Below are 24,417 nucleotides of genomic sequence, written 5' to 3'. Positions count from 1 at the left end.
ACTGATGGTGCTCTCAAAAAAAAAATATTCTAACCTGTAGTGGTTCCCTGGTTAATGGAGGCTGTAGTAAGTGTCTGTACACTATTTATCCTGGTTGGCTGCCTGGCTTATTCTCTGTACTTCATAGTTAATTGCATTGCCAATAAATGTGAAACCATAGAGGAGCTCCAGCCTTCCTGATTTTGTCTACACTTCCTGAGGAAATTCTGAATATGGGACTGGTTTGTGAGAAGTAGTCATATTATGAATATTTATTAAATTGGTATATGTCATGGCAAGTCAAACCAAAGATATTGCCTACTTATCTAGTGTGAATGATGCCACCCATGTTCTTTATGAGGAATCGATTTCATTGAGCATTGATTTCATTATGTTCCCCACTTCCTTTTCAGCCTAGTTCTAAAAGTTTGGTATTAAAGGCCAAAAATAATGTTGTTTGACTGACCAGTTAATCTTGCGACCAAAACCGATCAACATGTCTATAACCAATAATCTAACCTGAAAAAGCTTGATTGTGGTTGGAGTGCCGCTTTAATTATTATTGTCTGCATGCTGAAGGAGAATTACAATTTAATTTGTCAATCATTTGTGAATGTTGTGAAAAGCAAAAAACACAGAGCATGCGGATCACAGTAAAGACGTCTCAATAAATACTGACAACCATTAGACTTTATTGAAAATATAATATAATTGACAATGGTGCCATGTCAAACACAAAATGTGCTTAGCAACAGACAGTAGGCTGGTGCCATTACAAAAAGCTATCACCTTTTTGTAACGAAATCGCCAAGACACTCAGCCGTGTCCTTCCTAAACGAACATTCAGCCACCCAAATGGGCTCTGAGATCCTCTTGCTCCACATTATCTATTGATTGTATGTCAATTTTTGACCTTATTCAATAGTATTACCTCAGTCTCCATTATACAAATCATTATAAGCAGGGACTCAGCACATGCTGCATTACATGACCGAAAATCTGCACAGACTATACATGTCAAATAAGACACAGCTGAATGTCATCATTCAGTATGGCACTCGCTTCTTCATTATTGCCTCATTGCTTTGTTGGATGTCAAATATACAGAGACATTATTGCGGATTCCCTATTTGCATAGCACCAGCATAAAACATTTTCACAAAAGGAGAACGTATGATAACTATACTGTACAAAGTATTTTGGGTTCACTTCACAGTTGTTTTGTTCACTACGCTCATGATGTGATTTGAAATGTGTCATTTCATTGTTCAGAATATTGTGGTGAAGACTAGATGGATACCGAATTGAAGACATACTGTCCAATAGATTTAAAAGCCAAACTTGCAATATCTTGAAGAGACTGATTCTGCAGAATAATGAATTTAGATAGCTGATGAGATAGCAAAAAGTATGAACTATATCTCTCTCATTCTAATAGAGATACAGAAAAGACTGGTTGCTCCATGATAACTGGAACATTTGAGTAAACACATTATTTGGCATGAAGCAACGTGATAAAATATAAATAGGTCAACCATACAGAAAAGTGTTTGATTTATCATTCTTGGCTCATTTGGTTTATAAATGGTCTGCAGCTTCGGAGAAAAACTGGCACTACCAGTCTCTCAACTTGGTCAATTACCTCAACAAATGTTGCTGAAATTACGTTCAACAACCAAATCTAGGGGTTCACAGATAGTGTAATGTCATAAAATTAAATCAATTTTCTTCTCTTCTCCTTAAAACTGGTCAATTAAACCACAGCCGATATTTGATCGAGAAACTAACATGGGGTGAATTGTTTGGCAGTTGGGTAGTGAGGGAAGCCTGACTGTTCAAGAGGTCAAGTCCCCTTGCATAGAGAAAATTAACCCCTCCCCTCTTCTATCTCTGTCACTTTTTTAATGGCTTTTGACACAGGCAGCAAGTAGTGGTTTATGGGTTTTCACAGGTACCCTCGTCAGCTCCTCTGACACTTCCTCGAACTCCTACCACAAAGATAGTGACATCACTGGGTTCCTCAAAGACTCGCCTCCATGGAAGTGTAGCATGTCCATTTGATTTGAAATGGTGGGGAAATGGTCTTACCATCGTGGAGGTATGGTAAAAGGTAAAAAGGGTCCAGCCTTTCGACTGTGTTTGATCCTTCTCACAATCCAGACGGGATTGAGAAGTGGCACGGCGACAGGGCGTGCTGCTGTGTGGCGTATGGACCCCTATCGTCAATGGATGTGCTCTAATGGCCACCTCCAGCTCGTTTCTCTCCGGTCGTCCAGTCGATAATGATGAACGTCAGGCTCATAGACATGAAGATGAAGCCCATGGCTGTGAAACAGGCAGCCTGAAACCAGCCAGAGAAAGAGTTGTTGGAATTCGCCTTTAAGTCATTAATGTTGTTAGAAATCTCCACCCAAACCCGGGTTTAGGATGTTTTTACTAGCACCCATTGTGATACCACCCACCCACTCCAAACTGTAGCAAAGGGGTCATTCTATATGGTGCCAAAACCTGAGGATTGTGTGGAGAGTTTTAACAAACGTGTCTAGACAATGGCAGTAAAATGTATGAATGATGTGAAGACCTACCGTGATCTTTGGTCTTGACTTCATTGGTTCTTGTTCAGTGGGAACAATGCGGATGTAGAATAATCCTGGGAGGATGAAGATCAGACTAGGTGCAGTGGTGGCCCCTGGACAGACAAAGGAGACAATGAGGTGTTCCACTGGTAAGTACCGTAATAATAATAATAATATGCCATTTAGCAGACACTTTTATCCATAGCGACTTACAGTCATGTGTGCATACATTTTTACGTACGGGTGGTCCCGGGGATTGAACCCACTACCCTGGCGTTACAAGCGCCATGCTCTACCAATTGAGCTACAGAGGACCATGTATGAGGCATTTGTAATGTAAAATGAATGTCAATATGAAGGTCTTTCTTCCTATAGTGTTAATAAGGATGATGATGATGATGATGATGATGATGAAACATGGTACAGTGTGTCTGATTGATTTGTGAGTATGGAGAGAATGAGCCTCTGAGGCTGGATGAACTGTAGTAGCCTATACTCATGAACATATAAATCTCACCAATGATGCCAAAGATGTCTCGGATGTTGGGCACAAGGATGACGAGCACATTGACCACACAGAGGAGACACAGGGCGATGGTGATGTGGCGTGCCCAGTGGAAGGGTTTTGCTGGGAACAGGAGCTGGAGAATGGCTCTGCGAATCTGGAAACCATACACAACAGAGAGGACTCAGAGGAGTGTCTATGGTGAAACTTGAAACATGGCTGTCAAGTTATGAGGTATTTAAAGTCAATCAATCTAAATGAACAGAGGTTATAGAATGTACAACCCAGCGTCAGCTATTCTGTGTGACACAGTAAGTTAACATTTAGAGTGAAATGGATATTCAACTAACTGCCAAAATAAAGGAAACAATTTATATTGAAAGCAGGTGCTTTCACACAGGTGTGGTTCCTGAGTTAATTAAGCAATTAATGCTTAATTATCATGCTTAGGGTCATGTTCAAAAATGCCTAGTTGCCCATTATGTTGGCTACCATGGCTAAAATAAGAGTTCTCAGTGACTTTGAAAGAGGGGTCTCAAAGGAGCATAGGGAGTGTGTGTGTGTGTGTGTGTGTATGTGTGCGCGTGTCACCAGATCTCAACCCAATTGAATAGTTATGGGAGATTCTGGAGCGGCGCCTGAGACAGTGTTTTCCACCACCATCAACAAAACACCAAATGATGGAATTTATCATGGAAGAATAGTGTTGCATCCCTGCATTAGAGTTCCAGACAGTTGTTGAATCTATGCCAAGGTGCATTGAAGCTGTTCTGGCTCGTAGTGGCCCAACACCCTATTAAGACACTTTATGTTGGTGTTTCCTTTATTATGGCAGTTGCCTGTATATTTAACTTTTTATTTTTTATTTTAGTCATTTAGCAGATGCTCTTATCCAGAGCGACTTACAGTTAGTGAGTGCATACATTTTTCATACTGGCCCCACGTGGGAATATCTAGGTTATGTCGGTTTTAAAATGCAAATAATGTTTGAAATGCAAACCATTTGAAGCGTCCTTAGAAATACAGTAATTCAAATATGTAATTAAAGCTAATGAGAGGAGGCTCTTACAGGGAAGAGAACCACAGGGACAGTAAGGGTGACTGCCACCAGTACGGCCACACGCACACACAGGATCAGTGTGTCCAGAGGGTCCACTTTGCTGTAGGTGTGCAGGAGCTCAGATTCTGTGTTCACTACATAAACATATATACGCAAGCACGCATACACACACGCACGCACACAAACACGCATACACACACGCACGCACACACAAACATGCATGCACACACACACACACACACACACAAATTGAGTATAATTTGAAATGCAAAAATCATTCTTTTTTTCTGTAGAGTGTATACAACTAAAGCCCTCTTGAAGCCCTGGTCTTACCGTAGAAGGTGAGGTACCCAAAAACGGCGGTGAGGAGGTACATAACGAACATGCCCATGATGGACACATTCGCAATACCCTGCATACGCCTCTTGGTGGCACTTTGGTGGAAAATAATGTGTTTTTTATTTTTTTAATCAATTAATGAGGTACAGGGATGACAGTAAAGATGTTACATTTATTATCAGTTAAGAAAGATAAAGGTTGTCATGTCAACATGCTATGGTGTTCGTGAAGGGAGCTAATTGGGAATTCATATGGTTTTATCAACTTACTTTTTCAGTTCAGTGTAGATGGGAAGCACCTCGGGGTGACAAACAAAGGCGAACGCCAAGATGGGGATGGTATATGCCGTCTGGAAACCATATAAAGCGTAACTAAAATTAGAGGCGTCGTATGAGGATTGATTGAGGAAACTCACAAGACTGTGTGGACAATTGTGCCACACTGGTTCTGCTCCGCCTCAATACACATGGACAACCAGTTGTCCCGGCAGTAACATGATATGTGCATGGATGGACAGAGTCATTCGAATATTGAATGACCTGTGCTCCAACTGTAAATAGCTCCTAACCTTATGTGGTTGTAGCACAGTAAGAACCTAAGACCAGAGCTGATGTGGAATAAACACAAAAATATATATTTGAACTGATATTTGTGTAGCTGTGCCGTAAACGCTCCATTTCCTAACCTCCTGGTTGATGGTGAACATTTTGCCTTCGCACTGTCCCTCCTCTTCCATGGTGGTGTTGATGATTGTTGTGTGATTTCTACCATATGGCACCAGTGGGCAGGGGATGTTGAACTTCTTGTATATGACCTTTGAGAAAGAAAGAAAGAAAGAAAGAAAGAAAGAAAGAAAGAAAGAAAGAAAGAAAGAAAGAAAGAAAGAAAGAAAGAAAGAAAGAAAGAAAGAAAGAAAGAAAGAAAGAAAGAAAGAAAGAAAGAAAGAAAGAAAGAAAGAAAGAAAGTGAGATGTCAGAGGTAGCAGAGTTAGCGGAAACAGATTGACCCTCTATCGCTGACAACCATGATGACATACTGTATCTTTGGTTAATTTGTGAATTCCTGTCCCAAGCCTCATTCCTCCTTATGCTTTTGCTAATTGATCAAGTTCAATGATAGAATTTGTTACATTAATAATGTACCTTTCTGCAGCAAGGCATTTAAAAAAGTAACTTGTTAATGCCCAGAACTGCAACAACATGCACAATAGTGTAATCTAGGATTGTGCTCAAGTATTCAACAACATTGAATAGTATAAAATTGTTGAGCTATAGATTTTACATTTTACTATATATAAATAATTATTGGGCCGAATATGGTTCATTTATAATGTTGCCCCCCTTTTTCCCTTGTATGTCAACATAATCAGATAATTACCTATTTCAGAAGGTTAACGTACAGATGTAGGATCTTAATAAGCAATGCAGGAAATGTAAAATGTGTAGTGTATTTGAGGTTTAAAAAGACTTCTGACATTTGTAATTTCTACTTTGACATTCCAGGCTAGATTTTCCCTTACGAAAAATGTATCAACCCTTACAAAAATGTTAATTCATTATAATCCACATAATAATTCACATTTCCTGTTGCTGCAGTATTTTCCTGCAGTAGCAAACTGGCTCAAATTAAGATCCTACACCTGTATCCATGTTGTTATCAAATTTCACCAACAAGGCCTGGCTGGCAGTGAGTCTAGGAAACAGGAGCTCACATGAAATGTCATGTGAGGTGGAGTGGCACAAGATATACATATCTCCTCATAAATTGTCGAGTGCACATTAGAATCACAGTCTTTAGTCTTTAGTCATGTCCTATGATAAGCTGTGAACACAAAAACTATTAACACATCTAGTACATTAGCAAGGGTAAATAATCACTAAAAACAGACAATAGAAAATCATTAGGAGGAATTTAATTTCCCAAAATTGTGAAAATTCCCAAAATGGTGAAAAGCATATGCAGTATTAGTATATAACATTGAAATGTATGATTGTTGGTGTAATATATAGTGTAATATAATAATACAATATAGACATCTGTCGTCAGATGTCACTCACCGAGGAAAGGAAGAAGACCATGCAGGTGAGGGAGAAGCCACTGGTATAACCCAAATACCCTGCAAGATGCAACCAAGGATTGTTACTACAACAAAAACAACAAAAACCATCCCACAGCCCAGCTGACAACGTTTGGTTTCCAGAACACGTCTGCTCCTGACCTAAAATAGGTCCTAAACAGATAGTCATCCAAATGTTTTGTTTTATGAATATATGAATCAAGAGGTGCTGATTGAATGATTGACAGACAGTGAGGTCATTAGCGGCCATTAGGAAAGGTCATGATGAGATAAGTCACATACCCAGTTGTCTCATCAGGGCAAGTGGGAGGATGATGCACACACTGACGATGATGATGAGGTAATTCCCATTCAGGAACCACTCTCTAGTTTAAAACATAAACAAATAAAACAAAAAACATAGCCAGACACAAAAGTTAGTTACTTCCAGTTTCATTAAGGCATGCAATGTAGACTATGTCGGAAACATACTGTTTAGGGGCAATTTATGTAATTGAAGGGAAAAATAGATAGGCTTTTACTAACCTCTCACCATTACCAATAACAGGGGAGGTTCGCATTTTTTTGGGGGGGTTTAATATTTATGCTTCTGTAACTTTCTCACTCATCATTATTCAGGATTCATTCAAGATTATCCTTCATCATGGTAGCATCCACATTAATGTAGAAGTGTTCAGAAACATATTAAATTCTTATTTACAATAAAAGTGAATCCAAAATGACACAATACATTATTTATCAATCATTTCTATTGGGCACAACATAATCTGAAACACAACCAAAATAAACTGCAAATGCATCCCACAAGTCTGTAGTCACAAGATTGATGTAGTCATTGTGTGCTAGGAATTTGGGACCAAATACTCAACTTTTGACTACTTTAATACCCATACACCTATAAGTGACATTGTCCAAATACTTATTACACTAGATACATAAAGTACTTTCATTTCTAAACAGTAAAACAGATATGTATGAAAATACCCTCAAATAAAAGGTGCCATTCTGTACTGTCGCCTCATTTGAAACATTTGATCTCAAATGTTTACTTATTCATTGCACTGCCGAACAGGAGAGATTTCGAGCTTGTCTTCAAGGAAAAACCTTCATTACGCCGCTTCCTAGAAGTCCAGTCAGCCCAAGAGACAGCCGCAAAGTGGAAAGACTGGACAGTGGAGTCCTCCATTGACCTGGACGTCAAGATGGTCTTTGAAAGTTCCAGATCACGTCGTCGAACTGTTTCTAAACAGGTACTTCACGGTTTTACAACCTGCAGTGAAACCTGTGGATAAGTTTGGGATATGGTATGGAGTACACAAGTACAAAGTGCCCGTGCACGAAACAACAAGTGGGCAGTCGATAACAATCCGTAACTCAATCTCCCTGGGCCCGTACAACGGGAAGATCTCCTACCCTGGACAGGCCCCTCATTGTTACATCTGCCAGGGGCTAGACCATCACGGCAAGGAATGCCCATAGGTGAAGCGTTGGTCCCCAATCCAGCCTAGAGGAAGAGACAGACGAGGAGAGAGAGACAGAGACAGACCCCGACAGTGAGTTCCATCCCCCGCGACAGGTCCGAGCGCAGCTGAGAGACAGGTGCCAGTGAATGAGAGAGAAGCCGAGGGAGCTGAATCCAAAAGTGAAGGCGACCAGATCTCCGAGGAAGGTGTCAACGAGAGTATCCAATCCTCCAGGTTCAGCCGCAGTGAGAGTGAGGAAGAAGAGTCATTTGAGGATGCGAGTCAGATTTCAGTATTAATTCCCCGACCCCCGAAAAGAGAGAGATGACTACGATTCCCTCCCCCCCGCCCCTCTGCTCCCTTCCCTGCCAGAGCTAGTTCCGCCCACCACTCAAGCAGGTGGAGTGAAACACCGTTCACACTTCTCAATCCAAAACCAAGTTAAAAAGAAAGATGAAAACCCAACCTGGACTCAGGGGTAGACGTAACATAGTACATGTAAATCTGGGTGCCTCCAATTAGTAGAATATGTTACATTTCGTATGGTATGTATTAATTTGGGGATGTCCATCATCCATTCGTTTGATATGTTACGAATTGCAATTCGTACAAATGTTACGAATTGCAATACATACAATATGTTACAAATTGTATGATGTGTTATGAAATCCAATTTGTTGTGGCTAATGTTAGCTGTCCACCCCTACCAATAACCCTACTTTCGTTTTTGCCTTTGATAACCTTCTGTCTTATGTAACCATACCAAACATAACATACAGTAGCATACTAATCTCAGTGTTTTAGTTTTACATTTACTATGTTACATATAGTCTATGAGACCAGGCTGAGAAACCAAGTCCCCAGGAGAAGGTAAGTAAATACATTTAAAATAATTTAGAATAACAGACTTTGCAGATGTTGATTATTTGTTATTGGAGTGCTTCCTTAGAGGAACGAAAATAAGAGTGATAAATGTATACACAGCATCTGATGCAAATAAGAAAAAGCAATCATTTATGAAACTAAGGGTCATTTGTAGTACATTCTGGAAGTATTCAGACCCCTTGAAATTTTCCACATTTTGTTGTTAAAGCCTTATTTTAAAATTGATTAAATAGTTTTTTTTCCCTCATCAATCTACACACAATACCCTATAATGACAAAGCAAAAACAGGTTTTTAGAAATGTTTGCAAATGTATTAAAAAAGCGGGCTGTTATGTGCCTTTTACTGAGGAGTGGCTTCCGTCTGGCCACTCCACCATAAAGGCTTGATTGGTGGAGTGTTGCAGAGATGGTTGTCCTTCTAGAAGGTTCTCCCATCTCCACAGATGAACTCTGGAGCTCTGGTCACCTCCCCGACCAAAGCCCTTCTCTCCCGATTGCTCAGTTTGGCCGGGTGGCCAGCTCTAGGAAGAGTCTGGGTGGTTCCAAACTTCTTCTATTTAAGAATGATGGAGGCCACTGTGTTCTTGGGGACCTTCAGTGCTGCAGACATTTTTTAGTACCCTTCCCCAGGTCTGTGCCTCGACAAAATCCTGTCTCGGAGCTCTACGGACAATTCCTTCGACCTCATGGCTTAGTTTTTACTCTGACATGCACTGTTAACTGTGGGACCTTATATAGACAGGTGTGTGTCTTTCCAAATCATGTCCAATCAATTGAATTTACCACAGGTGGACTCCAATCAAGTTGTAGAAACATCCCAAGGATGATGGAAACAGGATGCACCTGAGCTCAATTTCGAGTCTCATAGCAAAGGGTCTGAATAATTATGACATATGTAAATAAGGTATTTTTTAAAATGTATTTTTATACATTTGCAAACATTTCTAAAAACCTGTTTTTGCTTTGTCATTATGGGGTATTGTGTGTAGATTGATAAGGAAAACATTTAATTTAATCAATTTTAGAATAAGGCTGTAAGGTAACAAAATGTGGAAAAAGGGAAGGGGTCTGAATACTTTCCGAATGCGCTGTATGTATGAGATATTCAGTAATTATAGTACAGTTCAAGTCGTTAGTTTACATACACCTTAGACAAATACATTTAAACTCAGTTTTTCACAATTCCTGACATTTAATCCTAGTAAAAATTCCCTGTCTTAGGTCAGTTAGGATCACCACTTTATTTTAAGAATGTGAAATGTCAGAATAATAGTAGAGAGAATTATTTATTTCAGCTTTTATTTCTTTCATCACATTCGCAGTGGGTCAGAAGTTTACATACACTCAATTAGTATTTGGTAGCATTGCCTTTAAATTGTTTAACTTGGGTCAAACGTTTCGGGTAGCCTTCCACAAGCTTCCCACAATAAGTTGGGTGAATTTTGGCCCATTCCTCCTGACAGAGCTGGTATAACTGAGTCAGGTTTGTAGGCCTCCTTGCTCGCACACGCTTTTTCAGTAATGCCCACATATTTTCTATAGGATTGAGGTCAGGGCTTTGTGATGGCCACTCTAATACCTTCACTTTGTTGTCCTTAAGCCATTTTGCCACAACTTTGGAAGTATGCTTGGGGTCATTGTCCATTTGGAAGACCCATTTGCGACCAAGCTTTAACTTCCTGACTGATGTCTTGAGATGTTGCTTCAATATATCCACATAATTTTCCTTCCTCATGATGCCATCTATTTTGTGAAGTGCACCAGTCCCTCCTGCAGCAAAGCACCCCCACAGCATGATGCTGCCACCCCCGTGCTTCACGGTTGGGAGGGTGTTCTTCGGCTTGCAAGCCTACCTCTTTTTCCTCCAAACATAACAATGGTCATTATGGCCAAACAGTTCTATTTTTGTATAATCAGACCAGAGGACATTTCTCCAAAAAGTAAGATCTTTGTCCCCATGTGCAGTTGCAAACCGTAGTCTGGCTTTTTTATGGCGGTTTTGGAACAGTGGCTTCTTCCTTGCTGAGTGGCCTTTCAGGTTATGTCGATATAGGACTCGTTTTACTGTGGATATAGAAACTTTTGTACCTGTTTCCTCCATTATCTTCACAAGGTCCTTTGCTGTTGTTCTAGGATTTATTTGTAATTTTCGCACCAAAGTACTTTCATTACATTTACATTTACATTTTAGTCATTTAGCAAACGCTCTTATCCAGAGCGACTTACAGGAGCAATTAGGGTTAAGTGCCTTGCTCAAGGGCACATCGACAGATTTTTTTTTTTTACCTAGTCGGCTCGGGGATTAGAACCAGCGACCTTTCGGTTACTGGCACAACGTTCTTAACCACTAAGCTACCTGCTTTTTTATGGCGGTTTTGGAGCAGTGGCTTCTTCCTTGATGAGCAGCCTTTCAGGTTATGTCAATATAGGACTCGTTTTACTGTGTATATATACTTTTGTACCTGTTTCCTCCAGCATCTTCACAAGGTCCTTTGCTGTTGTTCTGGGATTGATTTGCACTTTTCGCACCAAAGTACATTCATCTCTAGGAGACAGAACGCGTCTCCTTCCTGAGCGGTATGACGGCTGCGTGGTCCCAGAACAGCGCAAACTGGCTCTAACGAGAATAGAAAGAGGAGTGGGAGGCCCCGGTGCACAACTGAGCAAGAGGACAAATACATTAGTGTCTAGTTTGAGAAACAGACGCCTCACAGGTCCTCAACTGGCAGCTTCATTAAATAGTACCCGCAAAACACCAGTCTCAACGTCAACAGTGAAGAGGCGACTCCAGGATGCTGACCTTCTAGGCAGAGTTGCAAAGAAAAAGCCATATCTCAGACTGTCCAATAAAAAGAAAAGATTAAGATGGGCAGTCTGAGATATGACTTTTTCTTTGCAACTCTGCCTAGAAGGTCAGCATCCCGGTGTCGCCTCTTCACTGTTGACGTTGAGACTGGTGTTTTGCGGGTACTATTTAATGAAGCTGCCAGTTGAGGACCTGTGAGGCGTCTGTTTCTCAAACTAGACACTAATGTATTTGTCCTCTTGCTCAGTTGTGCACCGGGTCCTCCCACTCCTCTTTCTATTCTGGTTAGAGCCAGTTTGCGCTGTTCTGTACACAGCGTTGTACGAGATCTTCAGTTTCTTAAGCAATTTCTCGCCTGGAACAGCCTTCATTTCTCAGAACAAGAATAGACTGACGAGTTTCAGAATAAAGTTATTTGTTTCTGGACATTTTGAGCCTGTAATCGAACCCACAATTGCTGATACTCCAGATAATCAACTAGTCTCAAGAAGGCCAGTTTCCAGCTACAATAGCCATTTACAACATTACCAATGTCTACACTGTATTTCTGATCAATTTGATGTTACAATTTTTTTTATTTTCTTTCGAAAACAAGGACATTTCTAAGTGACCCGTAACTTTTGAACGGTAGTGTACAGTCGTGGTCAAAAGTTGTGAGAATGACACAAATACACATTTTCACAAAGTCTGCTGCCTCAGTTTTGATGATGGCAATTTGCATATACTCCAGAATGTCACGAAGAGTGATCAGATGAATTGCAATTAATTGCAAAGTCCCTCTTTGCCATGAAAATGAACTTAATCCCAAAAAACATTTCCATTGCATTTCAGCCCTGCCACAAAAGGATCAGCTGCCATCATGTCAGTGATTCTCTCATTAACACAGGTGAGAGTGTTGACGAGGACAAGGCTAGAGATCACTCTGTCATGCTGATTTAGTTAGAATAACAGACTGGAAGCTTTAAAAGGAGGGTGGTGCTTGAAATCATTGTTCTTCCTCTGTTAACCATGGTTACCTGCAAGGAAACACATGCAGTCATCATTGCTTTGCTCAAAAAGGGCTTCACAGGCAAGGACATTGCTGCTAGTAAGATTGCACCTAAATCAACAATTTATCGGATCATCAAGAACTTCAAGGAGAGAGTTTCAATTGTTGTGAAGAAGGTGTCAGGGCGCCCAAGAAAGTCCAGCAAGCGCCAGGACCGTCTTCTAAAGTTGATTCAGCTGCGGGATCGGGGCACCACCAGTGCAGAGCTTGCTCAGGAATGGCAGCAGGCAGGTATGAGTGCATCTGCACGCACAGTGAGGCGAAGACTTTTGGAGGATGGCCTGGTGTCAAGAAGGGCAGCAAAGAAGCCACTTCTCTCCAGGACAAACATCAGGGACAGACTGATATTCTGCAAAAGGTACAGGGATTGGACTGCTGAGGACTGGGGTAAAGTCATTTTCTCTGATGAATCCCCTTTCCGATTGTTTGGGGCATCCGGAAAACACCTTGTCCGGAGAAGACAAGGTGAGTGCTACCAACAGTCCTGTGTCATCCCAACAGTAAAGCATCCTGAGACCATTCATGTGTGGGGTTGCTTCTCAGCCAAGGGAGTGGGCTCACTCACAATTTTGCCTAAGAACACAGCCATGAATAAAGAATGGTACCAACACATCCTCCGAGAGCAACTTCTCCCAACCATCCAAGAACAGTTTGGTGACGACCAATGCCTTTTCCAGCATGATGGAGGCAAAAGTGATAACTAAGTGGCTCGGGGAACAAAACATCGACATTTTGGGTCCATGGCCAGGAAACTCCCCAGACCTTAATCCCATTGAGAACTTGTGGTCGATCCTCAAGAGGCGGGTGGACAAACAAAAACCCACAAATTCTGACAAACTCCAAGCATTGATTATGCAAGAATGGGCTGCCATCAGTCAGGATGTGGCCCAGAAGTTAATTGACAGCATGCCAGGGCAGATTTCAGAAGTCTTGAAAAAGAAGGGTCAACACTGCAAATATTGACTCTTTGCATAAACTTAGTGTAATTGTCAATAAAAGCCTTTGACACTTATGGAATGCTTGTAATTATACTTCAGTAAACCATAGTAACATCTGACAAAAATATCTCATAACACTGAAGCAGCGAACTTTGTGAAGACCAATACTTGTGTCATCCTCAAAAACATTGACCACGACTGTATATGGAAGCCTGTTTCCACCACCTAAACAAGAACATCTGACTACGAGTTATGAGATAGCAAGTTATAATTATGAGATAGTAATTCATAATAATGAGATATTAAGACATAATTATGAGATACAAAGTCATAATAATGAGATACTAAGTCATAATTATGAGGTAGTAAGTCGTTATTATGAGATAGTAAGTCATAATTATGAGATAGTAACTCATAATAATTAGATATTAAGACATAATTATGAGATACAAAGTCATAATAATTAGATACTAAGTCATAATTATGAGTTACTAAGTCATTATGAGATAGTAAGTTATCAGATAGTAAGTCATAATAATTAGTTAGTAAGTCATTATTATGAGATACGTTTAGGCAATTTGTATCACATGAATCACGTGTGTGTGTGTGTGTGTGTGTGAGAGAGAGAGAGAGAGAGAGAGAGAGAGAGAGAGAGAGAGAGAGAGAGAGAGAGAGAGAGAGAGAGAGAGAGAGAGAGAGAGAGAGAGAGAGAGAGAGAGATGGTGGTGATATTGTTCTATATTATGTATTGGAGAGCTTTTTTGATGTGAGTTGGTACCTGTTTGATGACATCTGGTTGACATCAGATTTAATTAATTCAATTCAATCCATTACAGGGGCAATCTGGGACTGGTACATCCATTTTTGGACTTATATATAGCCACTGATTCTTGAAGAATGTAACTTAGAAATGCCTCATGAGCAACAGTCTTACTCCTTCAGAATCCAAAATATAAGCTTGTTTTACTTCATTGTTTGTAGACAATGTAATTGTAAACAAATGCTGTATAGCTTCAAAACATTGTTTTGATCTCATGGATGGTCAGTCCATGAGATCAAAATCCATATGAGAGAGTCCTTGCATCTATGTATTTGAGAGTAGTTACATTTCACCTGCCTCATTCCTCAGCTGTTTACCAAATAAAGTGGCGGGAACAATGCTTTGTTAATGTTTGAATCCCAGATGACCCTCCAGTCGACCTACAGGACTATTCAATGTCCATGATCCAAACATACTATCTACTAATAATAATATAATATGCCATTAAGTATCTCATAATAATGACTTACTATCTCATAAATATGACTTACTATCTCATAATTATGACTTTGTATCACGTTATTATGACTTAGTATCTCATAGTTATGACTTACTATCTCATAACTCGAAGTCAGATTTTTAAAATGTGGGTGGCAGGAACGGGCTTCAGTACATACCGCAACCTGACCCATGCAGGTACAAAATAATGTATAAAAAAATCTACTCTGTCCAGAACTGTCAGAAAATGTCAGAGATACTAAGCCTTATTGATTTCAGTACGATGTTTACCAGTGCATGCTGTAGTAAAGTGGAGTTGTTTTGTCATGATGAAGAGAAATTAAAACGCCTCCTAGTGAAATACTACAAAACTAAAGAAATATGGAATCTGATGAGAATTATGATGTAGACCTATGTATAAATCCCAAGTCTGTCTTCGATATTCACATAGATGACATTACTAAAGAAGTATGGTGGACAATAATATGCATTTACATTACTAAACAAATATTGTTGACGATAATATGCATTGTGAAAAGCACAATTTGGAAGACAAGATGCCTATAAGTCTATAAAACAACTTTTTTTGTTCAAACACTATATATATTAATTTTTTTTACAAATCAAAACAGAACTAAAAAATAAGAAATAAGACTCCAAAAAACTTCCATGGATACTATTAAACCTGTTAATCATGTTATGTAATTATGAACTCAAATGTATTGATGTGAAAGTTTATTTGTATTTATGTTAATTATTTATGATTGTAAAATGTGAAACTTAAATAAATATTATTTTTAAACAAAAAAAGAAAGGTGCTGCTCCACTTACCCAGTGTTCGATGACAAGCCCATGAAGGCTTGAATGACCAGAGGCAACTCATACTTCACAATGAAGAGGTAACTGGACATTGCTGGAGGGGATTAAACATATTTCAGAGTTGTTGACTTCTATTATCAAAAGAAAACACAGACACACAAAGCCCATTTTACCTGTATTTAAAACACAAACATTGGAGGAAAACGTTCTCTCCTGAACCACTAAAACTTTTATGAGTCATGAAATCCATGAGTGCTGGGAAGCCATGAGTGCATTTGTATGTGCCAATGTGGTTATTTTCAAAACAGATACTATGTGTTAGTGGAAGTACTGTACATGGATATACACTCAGTGGCCAGTTTATTAGGTACACGAAAATGGTTCGCTCCTACAGACATTTTCTATTTAGGTATCTTTACTTTGACTCAAGTATGACAATTGGGTACTTTTTCCACCACTGGATGACCATACCGGGTTCCTCTCCTATCAGCTAAAACAAGAAGAAGCAGTTCTAGTGGGCACCCAATCACCAAAACTGGACAATTGAGGAGTGGAAAACCATTGCCTGGTCCAACGAATCCCGGTTCCTGTTGTGTCATGCTGATGGCGTAAGCAGCATGAGTCCATGGCCCCCCTAGCCACTTACCGCCGATGTTGTGAAAGGTTATAATGACTCCCGCTGCTATTTTTCCTGGGTGTCCAAAAGCACGGAATCCCAGCTGTTCATACGCACGAATACCTGAACAGAGAAAATAGGCATTAGTCTGTGAAAGAGTAGAAATGGGACAGGATCTATCTGTCATGTCATTAGAGTACACTTTTATCTAAAGCAACTTACAACTACTAATTTACAGACAGCTTGGTTCATATAGTGGATCCCTACTATAGGTTTGTCTATAAAAAAGCGAGGTATTTCTGTGAAGGGGTAAAACGACTGGTTTTTCAATGGTCCAGATGTGAAGGGAAAGTTTGTTCACACAAAGTTTACTTTTCTCATCTTGTTATGATAAACTCTGTGATTCAGCTACTAATTTGATTCCAAGGGCTGGTCCTTAGTGACACATACTCACCCACAACTCCAGCACTCTTAAGCAGAAGGTGAACCGAGTAGCTGGACAGACAGGCGATACATGTCAACAGGATTCTGGGGAGCACAAACAACTGACTTAGACATTTAGGTAAAGGTAAACAACATAATTGATTTCATGTGGTTTCAGACAATGTTAAAATAATGAATCCCATGGGCAGCCCACCTCTTCACAGATTAATCAAACAGTTTACTACGAAGTAAACACTGGAAGAAGAAACTGGCCTCCTGTGATAGTAACTTGATTCGGACAATGCTCAAATTATTTATTCATAAGCATATTTTTTTTTTATGACTCTTGACTGGCCCTGACACGAATGTGAGCTGGGTTGCAAAGCATGCTGGGGAGGCATATATTTGGTGTGCCCACATGCAAGCTATGATTCATCTGCCAACTCTTCGCTATATTTAACTCCTGAAATTTGATTTAGGAGTCGCATGTGTCTCAAATCTCACCATTAAAATTACATATGGACACACCAACACACACCACTCTTCTCCACTGTTCTTTTAACCATTCAATAACCATAAATGTCAAATATTAGAGTTACTATTTTTCATATAATATTTTTCAGCTTTTCACTGTACTGTTTTGGTAACATTGTTGCAATGCGTTATGCAGTAATAGTGTGTATCAAACCATATTGGGAGTAGCTGCATCTGTGACCTTTTGACAAAAAAGAAACACGAGACAAATAACCCTTCCCCCCAAATCTTGACCTGCCAAGTTAATATTTAACTTGGTGGGTGTGTGTGTACTCATTTCCCACTGGGCACACACTGGTTGAATCAACATTGTTTACACGTCAATTCAACAAAATTACGTTGAACCAACGTGGAATAATTGTTGAATTGACGTCTTTGCCCAGTGGGTTGACTGTTGTCACTTCAGGGAATCACATAGGGACACAGCACACGTGAGTGTGCTGCTGTACTCACATAAAGAGAATGATGCCTGTGTTTGACATGGCGTACGACAATCCCAGAATTCCACTCCCCATGATGGCGTTACTGAGGTTAAAGACGGACATTCCGAAAGAGGTTTTCCCCTCAAACTGCCAAGGATACAAAGACATGAATGTCAGTTGTTATAACTCCTCATAATGGCATTTCATGACATATCAGCATAAAAACGATGACTGCTGGCTCCAAAGCTGTTGCCATAGTTCTTCATACTCACATCTGTAAACTGGGGCTTCTTGGTCCCATCACTCTTATGTGGTAACATCTCCTCTTCTTCTTCCGCCTGTGGGATGCTATTATGTCAATCAAACCAAGGAAATAGAAAACAATGAGGTTAAACAACACTCATGTTCATCAATGTCCAACATCAGCCAAGCAAAGCATCATTATAATCCATTGGGTGCTTGAAAATGCTGTTCATTAAGGAGTACTGTATCAATTTAAATGTTTCAAATGCATCAATGTAAAAACGTTAAAATGTAAAAACTATTATTTACAAAAAGCTAGTTTTCACAGGTCTTTTTCCAGGTATATAAAATATACACTCAGTGGCCAGTTTATCTAGTACCGGGTTGGAGCCCCTTTGTCTCCAGAACAGCCTGAATTCTTTGGGGCATGGAAACATTGATCAATTGGTATCAAGAGACCTAACGTGTGCCAGGAAAACATTCCCCACACCATTACACCACCACCACCAGCCTGTACCGTTGACACCAGACAGGATGGGGCCATGGACTCATGCTGCTTACGCCAAATCCTGACTCTGCCATCAGCATGATGCAACAGGAACTGGGATTCATCAGACCAGGCAATGTTTTTCCACTCCCCACTTGTCCAGTGTTGGTGATCGCGTGCCCACTGGAGCTGCTTCTTCTTGTTTTTAGCTGATAGGAGTGGAACCCGGTGTGGTCGTCTGCTGCAATACCCCATCCGTGACAAGGACCGATGAGTTGAGCATTCCGATATGCCGTTCTGCACACCACTGTTGTACTGCATTGTTATTTGCCTGTTTGTGGCCCGCCTGTTAGCTTGCACGATTCTCCCCCGACCTCTCATCAACAAGCTGTTTTTGTCCACAGGACTGCTGCTGACTGGATGTTTTTTGTTTGTCGCACCATTCAAACCCTAGACACTGTCATGCGTGAAAAGCCCAGGAGGCCGGCTGTTTCTGAGATACTGGAACCGGCGCGCCTGGCACCGACAATCATACCATGCTCAGTGTCACTTAGGTCACTCGTTTTGCCCATTCTAACGTTCAATCGAACGGTAACTGAATGCCTCGATGCATGTCTGCCTGCTTTATATAGCACGCCATGGCCACGTGACTCACTATCTGAAGGAGCGAACCATTTTCATGAATGGGGTGGTGTACCAAATAAACTGGTAATAGTCTTCTTTGTCAGAAAATAAACACAAATACACGAATTTGTGGAATCTTGGTGGCCTTTTTAAAATAAAAATACTATCATGCACACAACTGGGGGAACTATATTATCATGCATGCCAGTTAGCAATATGTGCAGTCAAAGAGGACACATACTCATCTTCCAAAGGGACAAAGCCATGGTGGTGGCCATTTGATAGCTTTTGGAGTTCCATATTGTTTTGGCTGATACAAAGACGGCTGGGTGTGACTGATGGTTCTTTACTGGAAAACTAGAGGAGGCTAGAGTTCCAATCTGAAACAAAGAGAAGAAGATTGACCTTAGATAAATTAGCAAGTTATCGTTTGCATGTCATTCAAGATGATAGACGAAAAACTGTACAGTCAGGTTTGACATACAATGAAAACGGTTTGGGGAATTTGCACGTCGCAAAGCCTAGACTCTAGGGCAGGGCTCTCCAACCCCTGTTCCTGGAGAGCTACCCTCCTGTATGTTTTCACTCCAACCCCAGTTGTAAATATCCTGATTCAGCTTATCAACCAGTTAATTATTAGAATCAGGTGCGCAAGATTAGGGTAGCTCTCCAGGAAAAGGGTTGGAGAGCCCTGCTCTAGGGTAACTGTGGGAGTTGTCAAGGTGTCTACTGTCACTGTGGGACCACATGTCTGCTTCCCACCAGAGGAATCTATAGCACCACTCTCTCCTTGCACGTGTCATTTCATTTGACCATTTGACAGCTCAGGTTGCAATGCCAGTAATGAGACTTCTGACTACTTTTGAATTCCTTCCAATAGAAGATGCTAATAAACTTAATAACAGCATCCATTACCAATACCTGGAAGCACTGTGTTGTCATCACAGATTTTGTTGTGAACACAGACTTTGTGGCGCACTGTTATTTATCTATATTTTATTTATCCAGGTAAGTGCCATTCGTCTCTTTTTCAAGGAATCCCTGGTATTGTTGGTTTTGGATTTCACTCTTGTCCATCTCCACTGCAGTGCTACTATAGGGTAAGACACTGGTTGGCGGGACTTCAATGTTATTCATTGAGACAAAACATACCAGCCCTATGCCAACTGAGGTGCCAGCTGTGATTTGATGTCAGTACAGACAAAATTGGCAAACAATAAATATCACAATTTGCTGAACAAATAGTGTCATATGAGGCTGCTTACATAACGGCTTCTGATACATTGACACAAGAATTATACAAGAAGATAAGGCACGTGGCCCTTTATCAAGCCTAGTGAATTGTGTTGGCCCACAGCCAAGGTAATGTTGTATTTTATTGTCTTATAGCTAGGCTACTTTTGTTCTCAGTGTGCTGTATTACAGACAAAAGTATTTTCATTCAGAAACATATGGTCTGACTAGCCAAAGAAAACTCAACTTTCAAAATGTATGCCTATGCTTAAATCATAACTAATGTTATTTGCTACACCCACACAACATTTCTGTATATTTCATTATGGCAGGAAAGTAAAACCTAAATATCTTGGATAAAAGCCGCCATACATCATAGTGCTTTTGAAAGTAAGCTTTTCTGTTTGACCTTTACCATAGAAAACATGACTGCTTCTTACAAACTGTGTTGCACTGCTGAACCCAATGACCCTCTAGAGAGATGTGTTTTATAACACAAGTGATGTGGGATGTTGGAATTCACATTTATATGCACGCCAGAATTTTTCCTAACCCCTGAGATGGATACGTGGCTCACTGGCTCCAAAGCTGCAGTTTGGAGCCAGTCCAGGTTTTTACCAGCTGCAACTCGCCACCAGTTGCTGGAGATCTCAGCCTTGTAACCCATAATGTCAAACACGATTTTGATAATGGGTCGACTCACTCTGACATCACATGATGCATCACACGCTTTTCAAATGTGATTCAGGTAGCGGGCACCCTACATACCCAAAGACATTGGATGATTCGTCAGAATGTGACTTCTGATGATGACCCATACTAAGTGTACAGTACTTTGATATGGGTAAATTGTACCTCAATTCTACCCTATGGGCCAACTCTAGTTTCTATATCAATAATACCACTTTAGCCAAACCTAAAGTGATAAATGTTACCTATATTACATTAAAATATCATAGAGCAGCTCTGTTTGAAAGCCAGTGTGATTTATGGTAGTGTGCCTCTCATTTGTTCTTACGACAAAGATGCCAAACCATAATTCAAGGAATCAGTTTTCTTTCCATGTCCTCATTTGCCACTGCCTAAGACTACAGAGTGAAAAGCTGACGGGAATACTTGATACTGACGAGATACTGACCAAAGGCCAGATCTTACAAGATAGGATTAAGACAAAAGTTGAATCTATTTGGAGAGCCTAAAGCTTATTGGACAGGACACCAGCATTTAGAAAAGCCACATGTGAAATCACACCAGTTCAGTGGAAAGAAATAACTCCCAAACATAGATTCTGGTAGTGTTCAGCTCCCATTGGTTCCTGCAGACTAGAGTAGGTGTCAGTCTGCTGTTCCTACACCCATTTCACCAACATTCCTTTCTCTGTCTCTCTTCCTTTTCACATTTCTACATTGCTACGTTCCGTGTGGGATTTTTCTCCTTGCTAATTCTCTCCTTATTCCCTATATTTATTCCAATACATTAACAGCCCCTGGAAATACGTTTTTTACATTACCCAAATGCTTTTTTTTATGACAGCCACGTTGTTGTGATTGAACGTGAACTATCGGGCAAGCCCATACTTGCATTGCATTTTGGGAATCAAACTCCAGAATATGCCTTTATGCTCTGTTCTCACTTCGCACCAACACAAAATGTCTCTGTTGAAATCAACACACAACCACCACCACTACAAGCAAACACACACATACATGCACTGATGATCCATTCACACACATGCACACACACCTAGACTCGCAAGCACACACACACACACGCCATCTATTTTTGAACGCATTATCTATATCGCAAGGCTCTTTCGTTGAAATTTAGTCTTATTCTGATGTTTATGTTGGATGTTTTAGGAAGCCATAGTGGTCGGCAACCAATACGGCCAGGAAATCCTCTCTGAGTGAAGAAAGATGTCCGATAGTGTAAATCAAATGTGTGATCTCAGGTAAAAAATGCAATGGTCTAAAATTAGAGTGGTATGGAAACCATCTATAATTTCCGATAAAATATATGTTTTAAGATTTCGCTAAAAAGGAAAACTAGCTAGGTTTCTTATCTGATGTATTATTGACTGACCTATCAGAAAACACATAGCCTAATTTGTAATGGGAAGAAAATGTCCTGTAAGTTTTGGCTGAGAAAAGCCTGTTGAATCCTGCATTCGGCCAACAGAGGACCCACAAATATGTACCACCATCTGATGCTAGTTTGGAAAGATGGGACATTTTCATATGTTGACTATGTCTTGTGTGAATGTGAATCTATCTAGATATCTCTGTGTCCATTTTGATTCATCCAATTGCGATGGTGGCAACTTCCCTCTGTTACTGTATCTAGTATTAAACTATTTATATGATACCAAGGCTGAGTTTCTGAGTGAGTGAAGGAAACAAATGTGCCTGAAAAAAAGGGAAAGTATATGGCAGCAGAGCACATCACATAAAACACTCTCTGACACACTTTTTCTGTGCAATAAAGGGGTGTATACATTACATATTGTGTAATAACTTCCACATTATTTCTTTCTTTACATTGTCCGATTGAGAGGTTGTTATGCTTTAGCAATAGTCCTGGAGTTAGGTGTAGTTGTACACTGTTGACATTGAGGTTAGTGGATAAGCAAATTGATTGGGTAAATAAACAATGTATGAGATTGGGTAAATTCTATTTGAGGAACAGCTATAAATTAAGGTATCCAATGGTACAGTAGGATCAACTGATTATTGTATTAATAGACAAAGGGGAAAAGGGGGTTTAGTGCTCAAACAACTGTATTCGAAGACACTCCATTAGACACTAGTGTCCAGTAGAAACTATCTCCATTATAACAATATAGTTTATTATAGATCCATAGTTAAAAACATACTGTGACATTTCGGTCAACGGGGGTTTGCATTTACAGACAAAGAATTAGATCATGATCCAAGATACTGTTGTGTTGGGTTGTATGATTCACATTACAAAACAGTAAACTGCTGTTCTGAGCAATTTCCTGAATACAGTGTCAGTCACACAAAGAAAGAGACAGTGGCCACTAAATTCACTGTCAGTTGGTGTCGTTACTCTCATGAGCTCACTCAACTTATCACACTGTGTCTGTCTGTAACCTTTCCAAATGGGTATATTCAGACCAGTCTTCCAACAGGTCATTTGACACCCACCTACTCAATCCATATTGGTAGAAATAAAAGGGCTTTTGAAAGCTGCAAAAGCTGACAACGAAAAATGGTCAAAAATCCACACATGAAACTGCTCAGGAAAACATTCCCAATCATGAATAAGGAAAAAAAGACTTAATACTTCAATATGTTGTGGAAGTCAAGAAAATCAAGTAGTTCAACCGATAATGACAAGTTCCACAAACGCTACCTCACAACAAACCTTACTGATGTGGATCAGTGGAATTCTCATGGTATTTAACCCTTCTTGTAAAGTACTTCATATGACCCACACGTGGCACGGCAATACATAGAGCAGAAGAAAGGTCCTCTTACCTTCTAATGCAGAGAATGTATAGTTTCAAAGAAGACAGAGAGATAGTGAAGTGTGTCCTGAGAAAAATATATGTTTTCTTGACCAAGGTGTTGTTTTGCCCAGTTGTAATTGGCCTGAGTTTAGAGACAAGAAGAACAGAGAGTATCTGCTTAGGGGAAAGGGAGAGTGTTAGGGTGGGAGCACATGTAGAGGAAAAGGCACTAAAAGGGAGGGCTGTTCAAAATGATGGTCTCAAGTTTCTTGTGATGTCACACATGGCCACTCCTATCTCTGCTGTCAAAAACAGGCAGGCAGGGGCATATTCTCACAACAACTATGGTGAATTGCTCCATTGGGATTCCATCACGTTTGGAAGAGGCAAACTCAAATACACTGACTAGCCCCATTGACTTGTCTTATCAGAAAACGATATTCTCACATGCCCCCCTCCTCCAAAAAATTGCAATATTGGAAATAAATACGGTGAAGTGATCAACCTCAGGTTGCATAAGAGTCTGGCTCAGTGGAATGAGTTCAGGCCCCCATGAGAAATACACTGGAAGGGAAAGGTAAACCACAAGGCACCACTATGAGAGTAACT

The 24,417-nt window shown here is 40.2% G+C and overlaps 1 protein-coding gene across 1 annotated transcript; it reads right to left on the bottom strand.

Moving 5' to 3' along the window:
* Nucleotides 1–651: 651 nt before the first annotated feature.
* On the bottom strand, nucleotides 652–24,034 carry LOC121538210 (sodium-coupled neutral amino acid transporter 3). The gene is made up of 16 exons (XM_041846028.2): nucleotides 23,837–24,034; nucleotides 19,345–19,483; nucleotides 18,022–18,097; nucleotides 17,781–17,896; nucleotides 16,825–16,898; nucleotides 16,401–16,493; nucleotides 15,767–15,848; nucleotides 6,819–6,901; nucleotides 6,517–6,575; nucleotides 5,145–5,273; nucleotides 4,729–4,808; nucleotides 4,454–4,554; nucleotides 4,130–4,254; nucleotides 3,073–3,217; nucleotides 2,565–2,668; nucleotides 652–2,320 (listed from the first exon to the last, which is right to left on the bottom strand). The coding sequence occupies exons 2-16, from the start codon at nucleotides 19,401–19,403 to the stop codon at nucleotides 2,216–2,218; spliced, it is 1,431 nt and encodes a 476-aa protein (XP_041701962.1). The 5' UTR covers nucleotides 19,404–19,483; nucleotides 23,837–24,034; the 3' UTR covers nucleotides 652–2,215.
* Between the last annotated feature and the right edge of the window lie 383 nt (nucleotides 24,035–24,417).

Source organism: Coregonus clupeaformis, chromosome 24 (genome assembly GCF_020615455.1).
Source record: "Coregonus clupeaformis isolate EN_2021a chromosome 24, ASM2061545v1, whole genome shotgun sequence".
Taxonomy (NCBI): domain Eukaryota; kingdom Metazoa; phylum Chordata; class Actinopteri; order Salmoniformes; family Salmonidae; genus Coregonus; species Coregonus clupeaformis.
This window is presented reverse-complemented; position numbering and strand designations above follow the sequence as displayed.

Bases quoted from the DNA above. Each gene is read 5' to 3' on its own strand.
- LOC121538210 (XM_041846028.2), bottom strand. From the start codon at position 19,403: ATGGAACTCCAAAAGCTATCAAATGGCCACCACCATGGCTTTGTCCCT. The intron at 16,899-17,780 runs GTGAGTACAGCA...TGTGCTCCCCAG, and splicing joins ACAGGCATCATTCTCTTTAT to AATCCTGTTGACATGTATCG. The intron at 5,274-6,516 runs GTGAGTGACATC...TCTTTCTCAAAG, and splicing joins TGGTCTTCTTCCTTTCCTCG to GTCATATACAAGAAGTTCAA.